The sequence below is a fragment of the Cryptomeria japonica genome, chromosome 3, assembly GCF_030272615.1.
Source record: "Cryptomeria japonica chromosome 3, Sugi_1.0, whole genome shotgun sequence".
Classification (NCBI taxonomy): domain Eukaryota; kingdom Viridiplantae; phylum Streptophyta; class Pinopsida; order Cupressales; family Cupressaceae; genus Cryptomeria; species Cryptomeria japonica.
The window spans coordinates 848,683,483-848,707,631 of record NC_081407.1 but is presented as its reverse complement, the minus strand read 5'-3'; the positions used below and the strand labels follow the sequence as shown (position 1 = coordinate 848,707,631).

The 24,149-nt window shown below is 36.0% G+C and overlaps 1 protein-coding gene across 5 annotated transcripts in view; it reads right to left on the bottom strand.

Annotated features, from left to right (window-relative positions):
• Positions 1 to 995: 995 nt before the first annotated feature.
• Positions 996 to 24,149, bottom strand: part of LOC131033633 (folate-biopterin transporter 1, chloroplastic) — a 65,247-nt gene continuing 42,093 nt past the window's right edge. For all 5 annotated transcript variants that reach the window (XM_057964883.2, XM_057964884.2, XM_057964885.2 and 2 more), the window contains 8 exons: positions 20,747 to 21,006; positions 19,026 to 19,090; positions 18,759 to 18,921; positions 18,374 to 18,522; positions 17,905 to 18,165; positions 9,099 to 9,267; positions 8,882 to 8,974; positions 996 to 1,664 (listed from right to left, as the gene is read on the bottom strand). In XM_057964883.2, coding sequence (XP_057820866.2) covers positions 1,347 to 1,664; positions 8,882 to 8,974; positions 9,099 to 9,267; positions 17,905 to 18,165; positions 18,374 to 18,522; positions 18,759 to 18,921; positions 19,026 to 19,090; positions 20,747 to 21,006 — 1,478 coding nt within the window. In that variant the 3' untranslated portion in view covers positions 996 to 1,346. The remainder of the gene's footprint in view (positions 1,665 to 8,881; positions 8,975 to 9,098; positions 9,268 to 17,904; positions 18,166 to 18,373; positions 18,523 to 18,758; positions 18,922 to 19,025; positions 19,091 to 20,746; positions 21,007 to 24,149) is intronic.

Here is a 24,149-nt window from a genome sequence, read left to right as displayed (position 1 = left end):
CTAACTTCATGCACCCACAGATTTTAAACCGCATGCTACTTAACTACTTACAGATATCGTTTTGGCTTTTGGGTACTAACGATGCACATTGTAGGATCCATTATGCACACAAGGGTCAAAAAAACACACATTTCAAAGTGTCAACCAATACCTGCTTATAGATGACCCAATAACCGTGCACTTAAAATTGTCAATACTTATGCATAAATGCCCCCGTAGTCGTGTGCTATGAGTACCAATAAAGGTGCACATGGGCCAATTATGATAAAAAATGCTAAAAAATGGATGGCTATTAGTACATGTGAAATTTATTAATGGGCTTTTAATTTGTTTGTTTTTTTCTGATTTCTTTTAAATCAGTAATTGAGGGGTTGGTGTGCAAGGAGTGTTTGATTTTTGGAATTATAACAACTACTGATGCTCTTCGCTCTTCCCCTGCATTTTCAACACACAATCCTTACAGTGATCTGAAATCAGTTTGAAATAGCAAAGTTTAGTTTAAAGAATGATCTCCGTATCATTTTCCTAAAAAAACAAGGGTAAAAATGGACTTCAGTCAAAGCCAAAGTAAACAGCAATTTAAATGCTTTCACTACACTTGGGATTCGAACCTGCCACAATATGTTCAAACAGCAGAACAGACGGTACTTAACATTATAGAAAACCTTTCGGCCTAACTTCAATGTACTTACTAATCTCAAGTTTCAATTTTGTCTATAAAGGTAGCAATTTATTTTTGTTTTCGAGTTACAGATAGAAACGAACCAGTACTATGAAGAGAGTATCTTTTAATCAAAGAAAAAGAGCTGGGATAACAGTGCTAGGAAAATGTGGAACAAATTCGCCTCATAAGGATTTGACATCATTTGTAAATGGTTCATAAATTACAGATATTACATAGATAACAGCCAGAAGCTAGAGACAGCTTGCAAGACATGACACTGAGCACAAAAAAGATGAAAACCTTCAAATTAGGCATCATCGTGAGAACTAAGGAAAAAAACATTATGTTAATTTTTTGTTGGCGTAACTGTTTTTACAAAACAATTTTTACAGTCTATGGTATTTACTACAATGTCCAATAAATTATTTTCTTTCAAACTTCAAAGCCGTAGCTACATAAGCCAAAAAGATATGTTGCAAAACCTTCCCACTACGAGAGAATCCCAAAGATTCAAATGATATCCCACATGCACATCTCTCACTTTTGAAGACATGTAAAAGATTCAAAAGAAATCTATGGAAAACCTTAATTTGAAAGCATTAGACTTTGGCTTTTGACGATACAAAGGTTGAACTCCTAATGTTAAACAATGAATTCTCTTCAAATTTAATTGTTCATTGTTTTACTGTAATTTGCTCTCTTCAATACCAAGCATTGCTTTGTCCGAGTCGCTTGTTGCAGCATCCAACTCATTTTCTTTAGGCAACAAACCAAGAAGGGGCAAAGGAATCAAGGAACTCATATTGCACAATAACAACAATAGTGTTAGGTTTGTGAAATCATCTTTTGTGACACCCAAAATTTTTGTGAGGCCTGCTCCAATTAGACCTCCGGTGACACTGCCCCCATTACTAATTGACATCAAAGTTGCAAAGAGCGTGGCTTCCATACCTGAAGGGCATAACTTTGCAGCAAGTACCAATACAGGCATGAACGATGCCTGAAATAGAAAATTTTAAGTCAGAAATCCTTTCAAGAACTTTTTAAATGTAGAAAACTCTCTTAACCAATAAAATTGCCACCCCCCACTAGGCATTTTGAAAGCCTTAAAGAACAATGACATGTTATAGAGCATAGACACTGAAAAAAAAACATGTTTCTACTTCCACTTCTATTACAATGAATTATTACATTTTATTGTAATATGCCTTTATTGTCATGCAAAAATCGTCTTTTTCTATGTTTCGTAGCAGTTTACAAATCATATGTTGTTCCCATAGTGGCATTACACTCCAAAAACTCGCAACTAATCATAACCCACCACATTTGCCATGCCATTTCCCGAACTTTTCAAAACATGTTTCTGTTAAGTTTTAGTATGCCTATCCTTGTTTTGGCTCATTTTTTCACTTAAGGTTAGAAAAATTGAAGGGAAGACTCAAAAATCTTAGCTTACTATTAAAGCTAGGATTAAGACTGGAAAGTTTTACTTTGATAGATTTTTTTTTGTTTTTGTTTTTTTTTAATGGACACTAATCAGGCTTTTTCTCTCAATTTATATCCTTATGAGAGTTGATTTTTTAAAAATTTCGGGCTTTGCCTAAAGGCTGCTCCATGACCCTAACACTGAAGATTTTAGGATGAGCTTTTTTTTTAACATAAACCTCTTAGAAGAAAGTAAAATAGCTTTTTTACAAAAAACTCTTCTTTCATAATTGGAATTTTTTTAATGTACTATGTTTATTTCTAATATCTGCACTATATTTGACATAAAATAGAAAAATAAAAAAATTCTTTATTTTTTTATGAATCTTATATTGTTTTCCAGTTTCCCAGGCTCTTGCCAGGTTTCTCCTGTTTTAAACTTCCGTTCACACTTTTGACATGCCACACTTTTGACATGCCACGTCAATGTCATGCAAATGGAATGCTACTATGATTGTTTCCATCTGATATATTTTAAAATTAATATTTTAAGAGTATAATAATTGTCCACATTCGCTCCAGCTTCCTCGGTACATAATCCAATAAGCCATGAGGGTGTAGCCAAATATTTTTGCTCCCAGGCTGTGTTAAGATGAAGACCAACGGACATCATTGCCTTCCCTCCAAAACTGTGTCTCTTCAGTTTCCAGTGTAGTTGGAAGCTTATTTAAAGCTGCTGTTGTATCATTGTAATATGTAATTTGTTGATATAATAAAAGACCTCTGCTCTCAGTGAGGATGTAGGCTAAGTTTGCCGAACCACGATAAAATCTGGTGTTTAGTCTTTGTGCTCTGTTTTTCATCCTTTTTATTTCTGCAAACTGTATTTGTTTATCTTCTATCTTTTACAATTGGTATCAGAGCTGGGTGCACAGCTGTTTGGAAATTTGGTAATTGAATTTCCTGAAGATGGAGGATTTGAAGGTGCAGAAATTTTCCAGAAAGAATTTCGGAATATGGAAGATTCGGATGCAATCTTTGCTGATCAAGCAAGACCTCAAACTTGCGCTCGAAGGAAAATCAAAGAAGCCTTCTACCATGAAAGACGAAGATTGGGAGACTCTTGATGAAAAAGCCAAGGCAACAATTTTTCTTTCGCTGAATGACAATGTTCTATTCAATGTTGCAGAGGAGAATACTACAAAAGAAGTTTGGGATAAACTGATAAAAACATATGCTATGGCGTTTGCTGCAAATAAAGTCTTCATCATGAAGAAACTTTATAAACTCAAGATGAAGGAAGGTTGCGCAATGGCGAACCATATTAATGAATTCAACACTTTGATCAGCCAAGCGAATTCGGTTGGAATGACTCAAAACGATGAAAATAAAGCTGTTCTTCTCTTATGCTCTCTACCAAACAGCTGGGATGGAGTTGTGACAGCCATAAGCACTACGGCATCAAGCTCCAAGAAGTTGGCCTTTGATGAAGTTTCAGCCACTCCTCTCCGAAGATTTAAGGAGGAAGAATGATGAGCCCTCATCTGGTGATGCTCTCACAATGGTGAGCACCAAAAATAGAGGAAGAAGCCAATATAGAGGCAGAAATAATAACTATCGAAGGTCCAAATCAGCTAGAAGATCGCAGTCTAGAGGAAGAGAAGGCGGTTGTTGGTTTTGCGGGAAGGCTGGTCATGTCAAGAAAGACTGTAGAAAGTACAAGAAGGCACAAGACAAAGTATTGGACAGCGAAGCAAGCATAGTCCATGATAAAGATGATGGGATTCTAGTACTAGCTACAACTGATACAAAATCTGATTCGTGGGTAATTGATTCTGGCGCCTCTTTTCATGCTTCCTCTCTCACGGATGCATTCACAAATTATCAAGAAGGCGATTGTGGAGAAGTATACTTGGGCAAGAACAAAACTTGTAAAATCATTGGGAAAGGTGATGTTGTCTTGCATCTAGATGGAGGAGCCAAATTATTGCTCAAAGATGTTAGACATGTTCCTCAATCAAAGAGAAATCTGATTTCAGTCAGCCAATTATATACACAAGGCTTTAAAACCAAACTCACGGACACATGGAAAATAGCCACGGGTTCCTTAGCTATTGCAAAAGGAGACAAGACAGGTAATCTCTACATTGTGAAAACCATTGATGAGGTGGGAGCTGCTATGACAATTGTGGGAAGCGATGTAGCCCTTTGGCATCAACGGTTAGGTCACATGAGCAAGAAAGGCCTTGAGGTGATGCTCAACCGTGACCAACTTCCGGGTCTACAATCAGCAAATTTAGAGTTTTGTGAACGTTGTCTTCATGGGAAGCAAAGACGGGTCAGCTTCTTGAAGAATGGACACGACATGAAGACAACACCGCTGGAATTGGTGCACACGGATGTCTTCGGACCTACGGAGGTAACCTCTTATGGAGGCGCAAACTATTTTGTTACTTTCCTAGATGATTGTACTAGAAAAGTTTGGATTTATATGATGTCCCGTAAATCTGAAGTGTTTTCAAAATTCAAAATTTTCAAAGCACTTGTTGAAAACCAAAGTGGTCACAAAATAAAGTGTTTAAAAACGGATAATGGAGGTGAATTTTGTTCCTTGGAGTTTGATAACCTTTGTGCAGATCATGGCATTAGAAGAATTAAAATTGTTCCGTTCACCCCTCAAGAGAATGGGGCAGCGGAAAAACTCAACCGAACCAACCTTGAGAAAGCACGGTGCATGCTCTCAAATGCTGGTTTAAGCAAGGAGTTTTGGGCTGAGGCTTGTAATACAGCTGTGTATCTAATCAACCAGAGTCCTTCATCACGGTTGAATTTCGGTATTCCGAAAGAGGAATGGTTAGGAAAATGGATTTCATATTCACACATCCGAGTTTTTGGATGTGAAGCCTATGTTCATGTCCCTAAAGAAAAAAGGACAAAGCTGGATTTTAAATCACAGCGAGGCATCTTCGTAGGCTATGGCGAAGATCAATTTGGGATCCCGTTGGAAAGAGAATAGTCCATAGCAGAGATGTTGTCTTTAATGAGACAGTATTTCCAAGATTGGAGAAACATGACAATTCAAAAAATGAATACATACATTTGCCAGAATTATGTAATAATGGAAATTCTGTTCAAAATAATTATTCTGTTCGAAATAATTCTGCTGTTCATAACACTTCAGCAGGTTTGGATACTACACGGTGGCATGATGGTATGTCTTCAGTGCAGCAACAGTCTTTGTTCAATACGCAGCCTACAAGTTATTTCCCTGTCTGTGACTCACAGCTTGGTATGCAGCCATTTGTTGACTCTCCAATTTGCAATATTGACCAACATAAGCGCAAAAGTAGAGGTGATAATGGTCATAATGATGAAAACATCAGGGTGCAGAAAGGTGTTGTATCCTCTGATAAAAGGCATTCACCATCTGAAAAAGATCAAGAACATAGTGATGGGGATATAAGAGAAAAAGACCTAGCTGATGTTAAAATTGATTTAGGGAATATCAGAAGATCAAGTAGACAGAGAAAGATTCCATCCAAATTATCTGATTGTGAACTTCTCTTCGCTGAAGAGGCAGAGCCCACTTTATTGCTATCTGAATATACAGAACCTTCAAATTTTCAAGCAGCTATGAAGGATGAAAATTGGGATAAATGGCAGGGTGCTATGCAAGAAGAAATGAGTTCGATTGAAGCTACTAACACATGGGATTTGGTTGTCCTTCCACCAAATCAAAAACCACTTAAGAACAAGTGGGTATATAAATTGAAAGAAGGCGGCGAAGGTAGGAAGCGTTACAAAGCCAGATTGGTGGTAAAGGGGATCGATTTCACTGAAATTTTCTCTCCAGTTGTGAAGATGACATCAATCCGAACTGTTTTAGGACTCGCAACTGTATGGGACCTTGAGTTGGAACAGCTTGATGTAAAGACAGCGTTTCTACATGGAGACATTAATGAAGAATTGTACATAAATCAGCCTGAAGGCTTTGTGCAAAAAGGACAGGAACATCTCTATTGTCAACTAAAACGTAGCTTGTATGGGCTCAAACAAGCCCCGAGGCAGTGGTATGTTAAGTTCGATTCTTTCATGATTGAACATAACTTCATAAGATGTGAATCTGATCCGTGTATCTACTACAAGAAACTTCCGAATGGTGAATTCGTCATTCTTCTTCTCTATGTTGATGACATGTTGGTAGCTGGTACAAGTTCTAGAATTGTTGGTGAGTTAAAAACTAAATTGGCAAGTAAATTTGCTATGAAGGATTTAGGGGCAGCCAAGAAGATTCTTGGCATGACGATCACCCGAGATAGAGAAAAGGAGATCACTTTGTCACAAAAGGTATACATTGACAAAGTAGTTGATCGTTTTGATATCGCTGATGCCAATATTGTTTCTACCCCACTTGCCACTCATTTTCAGTTATCTTCTGATTTGTGCCCAAAAACACAAGAAGACAAGGATTTCATGGAAGAAATTCCTTACAAATCAGCAGTTGGTAGCATTATGTATGCTATGGTTTCTACACGTCCCGACATTGCTCATGCGGTGGGAGTTGTGAGTAGATTCATGAGCAATCCCAAGAAGATTCATTGGGAAGCGGTTAAGTGGATATTGAGGTACCTAAAAGGAACTTCAGATTATGCATTATGCTTTGGTGGCAACAATGTTCAGTTACAAGGTTTCACGGATTCGGATCTTGCCGGAGATTTAGACAAACGGAGGTCTACTACTGGTTATGTCTTCATGTTTGCTGGAGCTGCCATTAGTTGGGCCTCTAGGCTGCAACGTTCTATTGCTCTTTCTTCTGCAGAGGCTGAGTATTTGGCTCTTTCTGAAGGTGCGAGAGAAATGATCTGGTTGCAACGATTGTTTGGTGAAATGAAATACCAACAAAGCGATTATGTTATGTTTTGTGATAGTCGCAGCGCCATTTTTATGGCTCATAACCATTCCTCTCAGCGACGTTCTAAACATATTGATGTGCATGCTCATTTTGTTCGTCATATGGTTGAAGAAGGCAAGTTGAAGGTTGTTAAAATTGACACAAATGTCAACCTGGCAGATATCTTTACTAAAAGTGTGTCCAAGGAGAAGTTCGAAAGTGCTAGGACTTCTCTTGGGCTCGTAAAGAAGAAGTAAATCAGCAGGAAGAGCAGGGGAATGACTGATCAATAGCAGCATCCATTGGCTATCAGGTGGGAGATTGTTAAGATGAAGACCAACGGACATCATTGCCTTCCCTCCAAAACCGTGTCTCTTCAGTTTCCGGTGTAGTTGGAAGCTTATTTAAAGCTGCTGTTGTATCATTGTAATATGTAATTTGTTGATATAATAAAAGACCTCTGCTCTCAGTGTGGATGTAGGCTAAGTTTGCCGAACCACGATAAAATCTGGTGTTTAGTCTTTGTGCTCTGTTTTTCATCTTTTTTATTTCTGCAAACTGTATTTGTTTATCTTCTATCTTTTACAGGCTGCCATACATATTTCTGCTGACATAAAGGCATATTATAATATTATTCAATGAATTACTACACGATTACTACAACAGTGGAACATTTTGAATCCCCAGCTTCTTTGATCTTGAACTTTTAATTACCTTTTTTTGTTGAAATTTGACCACAGAACTTCCAACTGGCATACTTTTAATCAAGCCATCGCAGATTTAGTTCATTATTGGACCACCATAAGCTTCACCCATAGAGAATCCTAGTCATGAACAGAAATTTCAGGTGGCATTTTTGACTTGGTCTACAGTGTTATAAAAAAGATGAGTTTATGATTATGGACTGAATTTGCAGTTACTGATAGAACAGTGACTGTGGTTGTCCAACGGTCTCTTTTAGCATATCATATCAATGATAAAAGGTGTAAAGCCTCTTAAAAAAACTCAGCACGGAATGGATATAAAAGGTGTAAAGGAAAGCCTCTTACAAATTTTTGGCACTGGAAATTTCAGGTGGCATTTTTTGACTTGGACTACAGTGTTACAAGAAAGGACAAGTTATGATTGTGGACTGTGAATTTGAAGTTATTGACAGAAGTGTGGTTGTCCAACAGCCTCTTTAATGTCAAAAACATTATACCAATGATTAAAGGTGTCTACAAAAGCCTCTTACATATTTTCAGCACAGAATTGAGATGATCATTTTTTACTAAACATGGCACCCACTAAATGTGAACCATTCTAAACTCTGTTGTAATCTGTTAAGAAAAGGATTTTTTAAATTTAGCATTGCTGAGTGGCCGATGCACACCTAAAATTCACTAGAATTAAAACTTTTAAGATATTCCTTATTCTTGCCCAATTCATTAACCCCAACTTGAAATGACTTCAAGTAGTTCCTTTAGCAAAGCTTTACCTAGTACTTGTAGCAACTATACTGTGGATCTTTCTACTCATTTCTTTTCAGACAACATTAATATAAACAATCCATTATTTCAACTTTTTCAACACAGGCAAAAAATCAGATCCATGAGATGAGGAATCTTAAGTGCAAGAAAGAATTCCGTTGCTAGGGTAGGTAATAATGACTAGGTTCCCATGGAAAGTATATCTATCTAGCAAGCATGGGTTCTCTATTTATACACAAAATTCCACAAATTGGGAACTAGTGAATTTATGGAATTCACTTAGGTCACTGATCCTATACCAAATAAATAATAATTGAAGTAAAAAACAATAAAAGAATTTCCTTCTTTAGCAAAGGACCAGAGATATGCACCCAAAAATGAAAGTACTGGCACTGTTGTATTTTTTCAGAAAAGTAAGGCCAGATGTTTTACCTGACCAAGGACTGTCAGAATTAGGGAATCCCCAACTGCAAACCATTCATCACTAATACCGTACTGTCGATTAATGCCGGTGACGAGTATGATCTGAGCATTGCCAGGGTTTTCCATTTCTATCAATAAATATTTGATTCTTGCAAAAGAGGAATTGACATCTTTTAGGTTGTCTGTATCTTACACTATTTCCTGTTAGTATTCAAACTATAAATACCTGTGTCATGCCCAGACCTGCTCCAAAAAGGGTTGTCCAGAGAAATATTTTCCGTAAAGGTACACTCTTTAAGAGACCATTATAAAGTGCAACCCCAATCAATGAAGCAACTGATGTAACCAGCCTTACACGACCAAGGAACTCTGGCCCAAAACCCAGTTTATTTGTCCTGAAATACAAATAATGATACTGTCACCAACATTGCTAATTCCTTAATAGCTAGTTAAAATAGCAAAATTTCACCATATAAACAACTGAAAAAAACTTTAAAATCAAGATTCTTAGTGACTCACGTGAAAGATAAAATGTGATGAGCTAGTTGCAATCAAAAGCTAAAAAATAAGATGTAGCGGTTAATATTATTGTAAAAGAGGATCTCAAAGATAAACAGGTTCAGCAGACAATGGACATCTCTAGCGTAGTTCATAACTAGCAAATCTTGATGACTAGTTCAGAATTTTTAAAGTGATTGCAATTTTGAGTGGTGCTTATCGACACCAAAAAGTTCAGTAATTGTTTACAAGCAAACGATAATATTTATTTTTTTAAATTATTCTTTGGAAAAATCACAATTCTACAAGTCGATTTTTCCATTATTGGAGCCCTTATTGATTTGTCAATTTTCTGATTTTCTGCACCAATATTTTATGGAATCCTTGCAATTTTTGACCAATCAAATTTGAAAAATTTGATTTTGAGTTAAATCCCTGTACCAAACATGACCTTGAATACTTGAACTAATAAAAACATTTTACAAGTATTTGTAATATTTTACAACAGGTGTTATATCTGAAAAATAAATTGAATGAATGATTCAATAATCAGATAATCTATTCAACAATATAAAAGCGTATATAAAGAGATTACAAGGACGACGTTCTAAATTAAGAACAAGTCGTTTAAAGTGAACTACTAAAAAGCTAAACGCTAAATAAAGCTTAAAAGCTAATTAACTAAAAAGAAAAAGCTAAATGCTAAATAAAGCTTAAAAGCTAATTAACTAAAAAGCTAAATGACCATTAAACAAGGAACTAAATATAGGTGACTAAAATATAATTAAATATTCTAATACCCTCCCTTAATGGTCATTCTATCTACTAACTACCCTACAGAAGACACTGCAGGTCTTTTGATCACAAATGAAAAGAACACTTTGCTGCAGTGGAGACCCTCCCTGGATCTGAAAAGTGTTAATGACCAAGAATACCAGAATCCATCCAACCTAACGTTAAGTAACCAAACTGAAAACTGAAACCATGATTTTGAGGAAAATCGGCAAACCCTTTTGCAGAAGAGTATCAACTTCAAAACTGACTGCAAGATACCAAGGTTGCAGATGTTCGCCCTGGCAGGTGCGACCCAAACTAATTGCAACAAAGCACGATTTTGAGGAAAAAACCATCAAACCCTGAAATAGGAACCCTCGAAAAGAGAATTTACGATTTTGAGGAGAAAATCGAAACACCAAGAAATCTGAGGTTACAAATCATCGTTTTTGTGGAAAAAAAGGTAAAACCCAGATAATTAAAATCTTACACGAATATCACGGATTACAGATGAGATAATTTTTAAGGGAAAATTATAAACCCTGCGAACAATTTTTGAGGAAACAATCGTGAAAACCCTCCCATGATTTTTTGTGGAAAAATTCAGAAAACCGACAAACAATTTTTCAAGAAAAAATCATGAAAACCCTGAGACCTTTTCTGGGTTGGTCTCAGATTTTTTGGGGGTGCTTCGTTTTCTGTGCCTCGAATTTTGTGCCAGCATTCTCCTCCAGGGTTTCAAATTTTTTGTGCAGCTGCTTCTATTCTGATTTTTGAATCAGATTCTTCTATCTAATGCTTTCACTAGGTTGACCTCGATCAACCTCGATTTCCGTGATGGCATCTTTGACCAGCATCATGTTGGAACACAAACGAAAGTTCAACAGCTGCCACAACACCTGGAAACAATGCATGTTCACGATATCTGAATATTGTTGCCTTGATTAGATTGATTTAGGCCAGACCTCGTCTTACAGGTCCCAAGGTTTTCGCGATTTTTTCTTGAAAAATTGTCTATCGGTTTTCTGATTATTTCCACAAAAAATCATGGGAGGGTTTTCATGATTTTTTCCTCAAAAATTGTTCACAGGGTTTATAATTTTCCCTTAAAAATTATCTCATCTGTAATCCGCGATATTTGCGTAAGATTTTAGTTATCTGGGTTTTACCGTTTTTTTCCACAAAAACGATGATTTGTAACCTCAGATTTCTTGGTTTTTCGATTTTCTCCTCAAAATCGTAAATTCCCTTTCCGAGGGTTCCTATTTCAGGGTTTGACGGTTTTTTCCTCAAAATCGTGCTTTGTTGCAGTTAGTTTGGGTCGCACCTGCCAGGGCGAACATCTGCAATCGTGGTATCCTAAGTTACCGGTACTTCCTAGTTTGCTCCCAAATCCGGATACGATACGTACCGGATTCGGATTCGCCATGGAATCCCTGTGGATTCGAACAGGGTACTGTTTTTTTTAACCTGAAACGTATCCGCGTTTTTAGACACGAACCCCGACACATCCGATGTAGACGTGGCGATTCCGTAGGGTTTTTTTGCCGAATCTGCACGTGCAAAAATGTCGAAGGTTTTTTCACATCGTTTTAAACCCGAAAGTTAAAAAAAAAAGAAGAAACATCCCACGAAAGCGCAGGAGGAGGGCACGGGAGCCACGAAAACATAGGAGGCCGCCACGGGTTGCACAGAAGGAGGAGGCCGCCGCCACGGGTTGCACAGAAGGAGGCCGCCACGGGTTGCGGGTTGCACAGGAGGAGGAGGCCGCCACGGGTTGCGGGTTGCACAGGAGGAGGCCGCCACGGGTTGCGGGTTGCACAGGAGGAGCCACGGCAGAGGACGCGCGAAGGAGCCACGGCAGAGGACGCGCGAAGGAGCCAAGACGGGAGGCGCCATTTCGAGCTTGCAGGTAGGTTGTTAATTTCGAAATTTTTATAATAGTTTGTTAAATTTTTTATTTTTATTATAGTTTGAATTTATTAATTTTAAATCAATTAATAGTTTGTTAAATTAAAAGTTAAAAAAAAAACCTAATATAAATTAAAAATTACAATTTTCGATTTTTAATATTAAATAATAAAAGACTAAAAACTATAAAACTATTTTAATGGTTAATAATTTATTAATTATTATTATTTTAAATATGAATTATTCATATTTAAAATAATAATAATTAATAAATTATGAACCTATTAAAATAGTTTTATAACTTTTATTATTTAAAATTAAAAATCGAAAATTGTAATTTTTAATTTATATTAGGTTTTTTTTTTTAACTTTTAATTTAACAAACTATTAAGTGATTTAAAATAAACAAAGTTCAAACTATAATAATAAATTATAAAACTATTTTGCTAAATGTTAAATATATAATATTAAATATTAATATTTTTTTTTTTAATTTGTTGTAGAAATCATAATGGCAACGACTAGTAGCTCTACTCCTCAACGGACTTTCAAAACTGACCCAAATTCACCTTTATGGAAATATGTCAAAATAATAGACCAAGTAAAAGGTGGTGGAACATTTTTATGGATATGCAACTTCTGTAGTACGAAAAAAACTAGCTCCTACAGTCGTGTCAAAGCCCATTTTTGTGCCATTCCCCAACAAGGAATCAAACCATGTCTAGGAAAGAATGGAAATGGGATGTCACCTCAAGAAATAGCAGGATATATTAGAGAGCAAGAGGAAGCAGATGCAAGAGTTGGTCGTGCCTCAAACCATCCTTTGTTGACAGGAAGAGGAAGTAAATCAAAGAGGCCCCCTACTTCTCCATCTTATAGCGATTTTCCTGATATCGTGGTAGAGAGCCACCCATTCTTGGACCCAATTAGTGAAGACCCTGTTATTGTGAAGAGAAGCAAGGGACCATTAGAGAGAGCATTTAAGAATGATGCTAGAGAGATTGCAGATCAATCCGTTGGAAGATGTCTATATGCAAACGGTTTGTCATTTAATGTGGTACGATCACCATATTGGCAGGATATGTTGAAAAAGGTAAATGAGGCTCCACAAGGGTACACAGGGCCAGGTTATGAGAAGGTGCGTAGCACCTTACTAGCAAAGGAGGTAAAAAACATAGACAATGCATTGGCTCCCATTAGAAATTCATGGAAACAAACAGGGGTGTCCATCATTTCAGATGGATGGAAGGATACCAAAAATCGGCCATTAATTAATGTAATTGCAGTGTGCCCTAAAGGGGCAATGTTTCTGAAAGCTGTGGATTGTGAGGGACAGGTGAAGGATGCACAATTTATTGCTAACATCCTTATACAATGCATTCAGGATGTGGGACCTCAAAATGTTGTCCAAGTAATAACGGACAATGCAAAGAATTGTAGAGCTGCAGGTATGTTGATTGAGACACGGTTTGAACACATATTTTGGACACCTTGTGCTGTCCACTCTCTCAACCTCATGCTACAAAAGATAGGCAGGAAAATAGATTGGATCAAACAAATTTATGTTGAGGCTGAAGAGATCCAAATGTTCATCACAAACCATAACATGTCACAGGCCATTTTCAGATCATTTTCACAGTTGGAGTTGCTAAAGGTAATTGAAACACTTCAATTTTTAAAATCTACATTTCACTTTGATGGTTACTTAATTTTTATTTTTTTATCATGTCTTCTTTGTATTCTAATTTTTATTTTTAATTTTTGAATAGGTTGCCGAGACCCGATTTGCATCCAACACAATCGTCTTGAGGCGACTTGTGAAGGTGCGACAGCCACTTGCTAGCATGGTAATTAGTCAAAGTTGGTCCCTATGGAGGCAATCCAATACTGAAAGGGCAGCAAATGTAAAGCGCATGATCCTAGATGACATTTGGTGGGATCGAGTGGAATATCTTTTGAGTTTCACTGAGCCCATCATGAGTATGATCCGTTATACTGACATGGATCACCCATGTTTGGGAGAGGTATATGATGGCATTGACTCGATGATTGAGAAAATGAAAGCCATCATCAATGCAAAAGAGCAAGATCCCGAAGAAACTTTCTTCAAAGAGGTTCAATCAATTTGTGTTGAGCGGTGGAACAAAATGACCACCCCACTACATCTTCTTGCATTTGCATTGACTCCCAAATTTTATAGTGATGAAATGCTTGCTAAGCCATCAAGGGTACCACCATATAGAGATTCAGAAGTCAGTGAAGGGTGTAGGACAGCACTTACTAAACTCTTCCCAGATTCTGAAATGGAGGATTTAATGACAAGTGAGTTTGCTGATTTTGTAGCCTCCAATGGTCAAAGTGTTTCCGCTCTCCGTGACAAGTATAAAAAGGATTCTCATGCTTGGTGGTACCTCAATGGCCATACATCACCAAACCTTCAAACTCTTGCAATCAAAGTTTTATCGCAAGTAAGTTTCTTAATTTTTATTGCTCTCTAAATTTAGATTTTTTACTATTTTATAATTGTCACCCTCTCACTTTGTGTCAATTATTCAATAGGTTGCTAGTTCCTCTTCATCTGAGCGAAATTGGAGCACATACTCCTTTATCCACTCAGTGAAACGCAACCGACTGGCAGCAAGTAAGGCAGAAGAGCTCATTTATGTGCATTCAAACTTGCGCCTTCTTACTCATAAACAAAATGAGTATAAGGATGGGAGCACAAAGTTTTGGGATGTAGATCCAGAGCGAACTGATTTGGATTTTTCAGCTGCCACACAATCTTTACTTTCTGGGGAGTCTGATAGCCAATGTGCTGCTAGTGCAAGTGGCAGTGAGGCTGCATGTGGTTCCAGTACTCTACCTACATCATCTAATGTCAATGATGATGTTGATCTTGATCTTCCTAGTGACCCATATGATGCTATTGCTGATTATTAGTTGCGTTATTTTATTGTTGAACGGTTGAGCCAGTGAACAATGAATTCGATATCTATCATAACATTCAAAGTTTGTAATTTTGTTATAGACTTATAGTTATATCAATATGAATCATATATGATAGTTCCAAGTTTTGTTTAGCATATGGATGATATGTGGGATTCTAAATTTAATTTTTGTTTCTACTTATTAGAGTGTATATATGTATATATTTATGATTTTTACATTTTTTTGTACGGACGTACCCGGACGTACCCAGGCCCCCCCTAAAAAAAAAGCAGTACCAGCGTACCGTACCCACGTACCCGTACCCGTACCCGTACCCGTACCGGCAACTTAGGTGGTATCTTGCAGTCAGTTTTGGAGTTGATACTCTTCTACAAAAGGGTTTGCCAATTTTCCTCAAAATCATGTTTTCAGGTTTCAATTTGGTTACCCAAAGTCAGGTTGGATGGATTCTGGTATTCTTGGTCATTAACACTTTTCAGATCCAAAGAGGGTCTCCACTGCAGTAGAGTGTTCTTTTCATTTGTGATCAAAAGACCTACAGTGTCTTCTGTAGGGTAGTTAGTAGATAGAATGACCATTAAGGGAGGGTATTAGAATATTTAATTATATTTTAGTCACCTATATTTAGTTCCTTGTTTAATGGTCATTTAGCTTTTTAGTTAATTAGCTTTTAAGCTTTATTTAGCGTTTAGCTTTTTAGTAATTCACTTTAAACGACTTGTTCTTAATTTAGAACATCGTCCTTGTAATCTCTTTATATACGCTTGTATATTGTTGAATAGATTATCCAATTATTGAATCATTCATTCAATTTATTTTTCATGGTATCAAAGCGGGTCAATGGGATTTTTTAAAGTTTGGCGAATTTTTTAATAAAAATTCATGCCCTTCTTTCTGGAATATTTTCCAGATTTTTTTTTATTGTTTTTTTATAAAAAAAACAATTTTGCTTTTTAGAAATTTTTTTGAGGGTTTCTGGTTTGTGGGCGAATTTCTGTGTTGGGCAGCAGTTCATGTTTTTTTTAGAGTTATGGAGATTTTTGGGCCTGCAACCTGGAGTTTTTTTTGCAGATTGAAAATTTTCCTAGGGTTTCTGCAATTTTCGACTAGGGTTTTGACCCTTCAGTTCAAGTCGAAATTTTATTTTGGTTGCAGATTATTGGTGGGTCTTTCGAGACCTCAACTGGGTCATCATCAGATTTTTCAGACTGCTGCCCAGCACAAAGAAATTTGCCCACAAACCAAAAACTCTCAAAAAGCCTTCAAAAAAGCAAAATCGTTTTTTTTATTAAAAAAACAAAAAAAAAAATCTAGAAAATATTCCAGAATGAAGGCCATGAATTTCGCACCACTTTAAAGAATCCCATTGACCCGCTTTGATACCATGAAAAATAAATTGAATGAATGATTCAATAATCAGATAATCTATTCAACAATATACAAGCGTATACAAAGAGATTACAAAGACGACATTCTAAATTAAGAACAAGTCGTTTAAAGTGAACTACTAAAAAGCTAAACACTAAATAAAGCTTAAAAGCTAATTAACTAAAAAGAAAAAGCTAAATGCTAAATAAAGCTTAAAAGCTAATTAACTGAAAAGCTAAATGACCATTAAACAAGGAACTAAATATAGGTGACTAAAATATAATTAAATATTCTAATAATACCTGGGTATAACCAGAATTGTTATAAGCGAGAAACGATTAAATATTTTAAGCATTCACAGTCAATAATTGTAATAAAGGATGTATTGAGAAAACTTGAATGTTCCAGGTCTCCTTTGAAGCCCATAATCCAGAACTGAAACATCAACGAAATTCTTCTCTTGAAATTTTCATTTTTTCAAAGATGAAGTGATTCATTCATTGAAATGTTCTGGACCATGCTGGTCAATGCAGTGGATGTTTGATGGATTGTTAATGATATCAAGCAGCCTGAGATCAGTTTTAGATGTCTAGAAAATTTTGTACAGATATTATGGGGACAAGCTGGACACCATGTTCTTTTCTTTTAGGAGAAGATATCAGACTACGTCGAATTGTTTTAGATTTTTTTTATTAGCTGACATTCTTGAATTTTGAATTTTCTAGAGTTCTAGAATTTTCTCTGTAGCTTGAGGTCTCTCTGCCAAAACTTGTTCAGAAATTATTTATTTTGGGCATTCAGCATTGGCATGTGCTTCTTGGTGATATGGATAAATTATGGGACTCAAGGGACACCAGGAGGCTTGAAATTGGCATTAATTGGGTATTAAAAAAAGAATTGATATGGTCTAATGTCTATTGACAAATATTTTGGTGACAAGTTGGACCCCTTTTTCTTTAAATTTCTTAACTTAGAAACAGATATCATAGAATTGTTTAAATGGGTATTGTTCTTGTGATATTTTCAGCTTTCAAAAGTGGAGTTTTTTGATAGCTTGAGGTCCCATTGCCATATCCTTAGCTTAAAGTGACATAGTTGCGTTAAGATTGCCCGTCTTGCATGAAAAGTAATCTCTTAGCAATCTGGTACAAAAAATTCATCAGAAAAATATTAGAGAACAGACCTTTTGGTTGTTAAATATTTCCGCTTTGTTCTGAGGATGTTATTGCAGTCAGGTAAATTCTTCTAAAATGCAATGTAGTTTCAAAGCTGCAGACTTTAGAGAACTATAGTAATCTGCATAAATCGTGTCATTTTTATGGTAAACAAGTTTCAATATTAGATAGGAGGTATAGATTGTGGCTTATAAATCAATCCCCATCCAAGTATAGGATCTCCAATCCTAAGCTTATGGCAAAAAGGGTTTAGAAGGAGAAGTACAGGAAGGAAGAAACCAAAGAGATCTGTAAAAAATTTAAACTTTACATCAGTGTCAATTCCAAAAGCATATTCTAATCACCTTGACAACTTACGTAAAGAAGAACATAGCAGTATCTGATTGTGGAGTTGCCTGCCATAAAAATATGAACAAAGTAGGCAAAAAGATGTTTGGTTGTCTGACAGTGCCCCACAATTGAAGAACAAGCTTTTTCGCACTTTCAAGAACACCCAGATTGATTCTAGGATTTTCTGGGCCTGTAAATAGCATTGAACTTGAAAATGGTTGTTCACGGACAAGAACAGCAACACCAGAAGTCATTAAAGGCATAAATGCCGTAACACCAAAAACAAACCTGCAAAAAACACATTCTTAATTTTGAAGATTTTGATTGTTTGGTCTTCTGATAATACCAATAAAAATCTGCAAAACACTCTTCCCTTCCATAGGATGTAGAAGAGATGTCTTGATGCTTAACAAATGACAATCTTATTAAATATCTTGATGGGCTCTAGCGCATTTTTTGCCCCAAATAAATGCTTCATAAAATTTACCAGGCTCACCTTACACCATATGCCTCCACAAGTGAGCCACTGAAGTAAGCACTCACTATACCCCCAACAGCAGAAGAACCCCAACATAAAGACTGAAGAGAACCTGAGGTATTCTGTGATTCACCACGGGCTCTTTCTACAACCATTGAATCCACAACCTGAAATAAGTAATTTAATTTCATAGGAAAATTAAATAAGCACAAATGTTCTGGGAAGCACATGCACACCTGTTATTTTCTAAAGGAAAAATTCACATAAATCAAATAAAAAATCATTGACAGAACCTGAAATCATGATATAGTCTCTCAGTTGCAGGCATGAAAGGTGAATTTAGAAATCTGCACTATCAATCAAAATGAGACACTCATTGGCATTGCCTAGATTTAGTACTTACAACATCTGAAAAGGCGACCGACAATGAACCAAGGAAAATAGAAGCTGCAGCTCCAAACATGTCATCAACAAAGGTAGCCATTAGACCCCAGGAGAATGCTCCTAAAAGCCCAGCCAATATAAGATATGACCTTCTTCGATAGCCAAACAGTGGGAAGGAGTCACTGCATCAAGCTCAAAGTTTGTAAGACAACTCAGCACCAAATATTCAAAAATATATAAGCCAAATTACAGATGAATAGGAAAGCAATTATTGAATTTGGTAGACCTGACAAATCCATAGAGAGGTTTGATTAGCCATGGTGCAGCAGATATTCCTGATATAACCGCTGTCTGCAGGTTGATAAATAGCAAGCAAACTGTCAAATGTGGCAAAATATTACACTAAAACATGCATAATTAATTATTAAAAAATTTAAATCAGATATAAAGAAATATTTAATTTTTATCCTCTTATTGCTATTTGCAGTTAAGAACTCAAAACAAAAGGTTATCATCAGACAAACATAGTTTTGCCAGTTGCCAAAACATACTGACATAACAAACATACAAAAATGATTTGTCAAAAAAAACCTAAAAGTAAATCCTATCATCAGTGCAATATCATTTTTTGTAATAATGCAATCGTACAGCCAAAAATTATTATCCTCACACATATTATGGGAAATTTAAGTATTTGCAACATTTTGCCATGTACAGTTGATAATTTAGCTAGTAATCAGAAAATTAGAAAAGATTCTTAAAAGTTTTTATAATTGAGCTAGTGACACTCAGAGCTCAAACACTTGGCCCAATTTCTAAGTACTCCAAGTGTGAACCTAAACCACCAGGTTAGCTTTTCAACTCCTGCCATATGATACCACACCCAGTGTGTGCTACCAAAGCAGCTGCACCCAGAATGAATGCAGTCCTGCAAACCCAGGTAATTGCCATCACAGATAAGAGATAGGGTTCGACCATTAGATAAAACATTTCCTGTCTATGAAAGTAAAACCTCACTTCTCCATCATGTCTGCATACCCAGCAACCCTTCCCAGACAGAAAGTGGACCAAAAGACTAGCAACCATGGTGCCATCTGTAACACTCTAAAGCTTTTATACATTTGTCCCTAAAATTACTTGTTTAACAGAATGATGATTTTTATTCCTGCAATGGAATTGAAAGCAATATCAAAGTCGTTTGCATAGTACTTTGAGCATTTGAGAGAATAATCCATCATTACAGTTCAATCATGCAGCCTGTAAAATATTTTGTTCTTTACCTTTTGATTTGATGTTAAAAAAACTCAAAAAAAATCTTTAAATTGCATCTTCAATATTAAATATGCTAAAAGGGAAACAACTAAAGGAGAATGAATTTGATGATTTAGTTTCCACAGGAATTTTTCAGCTGCTACCTGGGCTAACTATTATTAGACATTAAAGAACTTTCAAAATATTGGCATATTAGGCTCCAAATGTATTGCAAAGTGCAAACATTGCGTTTTACCATTTATTTATCACAATCAACAGGAATTTACCCCTTTAGAAGGATACTGTATAGGATGGTATCTTTAGGTAGATAAAACTTTTAGACATTAATTAAAAGCTTTATGTGAAATTAATCTAGCTTGAAATGCAGCTTATACTCGACATTATAAATTGTCCAAACAGTAGTAAATTATACTGTACGTCTATTTTCACAATTAAACAAGTATATTGCATGATCATCCAATTTAAAGAAGCAAGATCTCAAGTATTATCACATTTTAAAAAATGAGTTCTAGGCCAACACACAAAGTGTCCATGTCATTTATTTGACAACATAATTTCATATATGAACACTGATAACAGAAATATAAGACAGCCGTGTTCAGCTAAACAAGATTTTGACCATATCTTCCCCGTGGTTGAGAGAATCACAAAAGAAAAAATGCAACACATACAACCCATATAACCCATATACAAAGGCATACATCAGAGTCGGGAAACTTGGAAGTCATGACATACCTCTGCTGGATCAAGATGGAGATGATCTTTCAGAAAGAAGGTCACAGCAAGACGTGAAAGGCCCAAGACACCTTGAACAAAATAGACCATGGCAATAGCAATGTTATCAGGTGACATATCCACACCAAAGAGCTTAATTGCCCTGAAAACATTTCTTTTTTTGTGTGAAATATTTTCATCACAGGAACCAAGTTCACAATGAGTTTCTGTCCCCATGGCTTCATTTTTCAAACTAAGCTGACTCCTTGAGCCATTTAGACCTATACATCAAAACAATAAACATATTAAAAGCATGTTCCATATTTTGAAAAATAAATGAACCTAAGCATATTTGCAACCAGGATATGATAATTTTACTGCAATTTCATTAAGAAACTCTATCCACACAAAACATTATGCATTACAACAGCATTGCAAAATATAACTTTTTAGTAACCAAATGCTTCACATGGCTCCTTCTGAGTTAGCTGCAAACAGAACATATAAGACAATCCTGAAATGTCACCTCCACAAAGACAGTGCTCAGAATTTCTGCTGAGTCTTTTATGGTACCTTTTTTTTGTTATTTGCACATTGTATAATCATAAACAATGTTGAATACTACTTGTTGAAGGATACTTACAATGTTTATACAACATATAATTATATTTATGTATGGAATTAGAAGCGAACAGCTGATGATTAGTCATGTGGTTATTATTGTTAGTAGGAGATATGTAGCTTATTACTATTACTGTCAATGGTTTGGTAGTGCAACCACCTGAATAAATTTCTCTGTATTCACAGCAATGATATGGTGATTGGCTAAAAGCAGTCTCACAATGTCTCTCGTGTTAGATCCTGCCTGGAGCTACACTCAAATAAGAATTTGAATAATATAATAATAAGCATTCATATTCATTTCTTGATTTTGTCAGTAGAATGTTTATATTCTGTCACCCGGTTACAAACTGAATGCACAAGACACCTGCAAGATTAGAAATTTGTAAATATAAATTACATACAATCTCGTATAAAAGTTTTGAAATGAAGATAAAGTTAGTTAGATTCCAATATTGATGATGCCTAGCAGTAACGGACATTAAGAGACACCTGTCCACAGGACATAGTTTGCTGATGATCTACACTCATTCTGGATTGACTTTGTCTCCGCTACTAGCTTGTGTGCATATGATTAAATTGTGGCCTTGCATCTTATTGTCATGTGCAGGTGCTTAAGTCCGATGGTAAAATAAAAAATTTTGTATATATATATATGGATAGTTAAGTGGGATGTTAAATACTAAACATCATGTATATATGATGGGGCATTCAAGAGAGGAGTATTTCAGTCCAAGAGTGGCTAAGTGGTCAAGTTGGAGCACTACCACAATGATAACCCAGGTTCCAACGCCCCCCTAAGAATCAGTGAGCAAGCTTCTATACGCAAATGCAATACTTCCTTTCTAGAGAGTGGTCCCCCATTTGTCCCATGTGAGAGTGTAATACTTCCTATCTAGAGACTCAGGCCCCTGTTTGTGTCCCAAAGGCTGAGGGTTGAGGGTCCTACTGCTCTCAATGTGCCAATAAAACAAAAATAGAGTGAAGAATCTCCCGAGTTCATTAGCAGGAATAGCTCGCATACATCATTAGCATGAGCCCTATATAGACCATATAAGAAAGACAATAAAACTTCATCGATTTTAAACAATCCCAAGGATAAAATCATGATTGAGCTAGATTAGACTGAAAAAACTAAATAGAAGATTGCTAAACAAAGAAACAGTTGGCAGTGGCCTGTTTCTTATGGGTTAATTTGAAAGAAAAATCACTAAATTCAGGCCATTACCTAGATACTAGAAAAATTAGAGATTTTCAAGAAATTTGGTCAGATTACATATAATTTTGCATTTCTACCTAGCATGACAATACATGATGCTTTCCTGTTGTTTTACTGCAAACTAACATGCACAATCCTAGATTCCTAACCATATCCTTGATTAATTTATGTTCTAAGTGGAACCCTTAGGACTTCAAATTGGGCATACTTGCCCTAGACAAATAGACCTCAATTTTGTTGTTAGCATAAACTGTCTTTGTAATGTTTTGTTAATTTGTTTGTATATGACTATGTATCATTTACTTGTTAGCTTGTGAGTAATTATTAGGAGTCAGTTGTTAGTAGTTGTCAATGGTTCTGTTTTGGTTGCCAACCATCACGTACTTTAAATAGGCCTCTCATGGTCAAGGAAAGAAGTTTTATCCTATGCTAATCATATCTGGTCTACTTTTGTGTAAAAACTACATATGCATAAAGATATCATTTAGTTCTGTATGCATTGTTCTTTATATTCATTTGTGTATGTACTAATCTTATCAAATAAAGGAGTAAATATTGGCACTATTGCATTAAAGAAGATTTAAGTCATTAATGCCCTTAGATCCCAAAAAAGGTGAGAATAGAGCATAACATTATCAATACCAAAAGATAAGACGATGGGTAGAACGAATATAGTGAAGAAGACTACAAGAGGCAACCGAAGAGGCTCCATCACTGCAAATTCAAAGCCAAAACCCGACTCAAAGCAAAAGTCAAAGTCAAACAGCAATATGAAGGAAGAGTGAGTGAAGATAACTAGACATCTTCCCCTAACCTCAAGAAGTGTGCATCAATATAGCAAACCAAGTTCGGTTGGAGGAAATAACTAAATCTCCTAAAAGTGAAATGGAATCTAATGACTTTTTGGCAAACAAAGACCAAGAAGCATATGACAGCTAGCATTGAGGTATCAAAGAACGGTAGATCAAAGATGACTCAGGCCTAAGATGCCTAGAATGAAGGTTGTAGTAGAAATAATAGAGTTTGAAGGTCGGACTAAAGTTGTTCGAACTTCTAAAATATTTGTAAGGGTTGAGAGTTCAGACATGTTCAAAACTACCCAAGGAGAAAAGGAACATCCTAATCAAAGTTCCTAAGGATAGAGTTTTAGACACAACAGTTACATCAAGCGATGGTGACCCCAACAACAATTCCCAATGTCAAAAGAAAAAAATTGCCAGCATTTGGTGGAGATGGATTCAAAGATCCTTTAAGGCATTGCAAAGATTGTATTAGTATGGATGACAAACAAGCAAACAAACCAAAGATATCAATTAAAGTGCTTTCTAGCCACACTTGCTAGGATTACGGTGCCATCCACCTCGTAAATCCTATGTCATGGTTCCAACATCCTTGAAAAGTGTCCTTATGCGCTTAAAGTGTACTTGGAAAATAATTTGTAATATTTATTCTCACTATTGTTTGTAATACATTCATAAGGGGTGAAACTGGGAAAATAATTGGTAATATTTATTCTCACTATTGTTTGTAATACATTCATAAGGGGTGAAGGGTTCCACTAGCAACAGTAAAGGTAACTTGTGG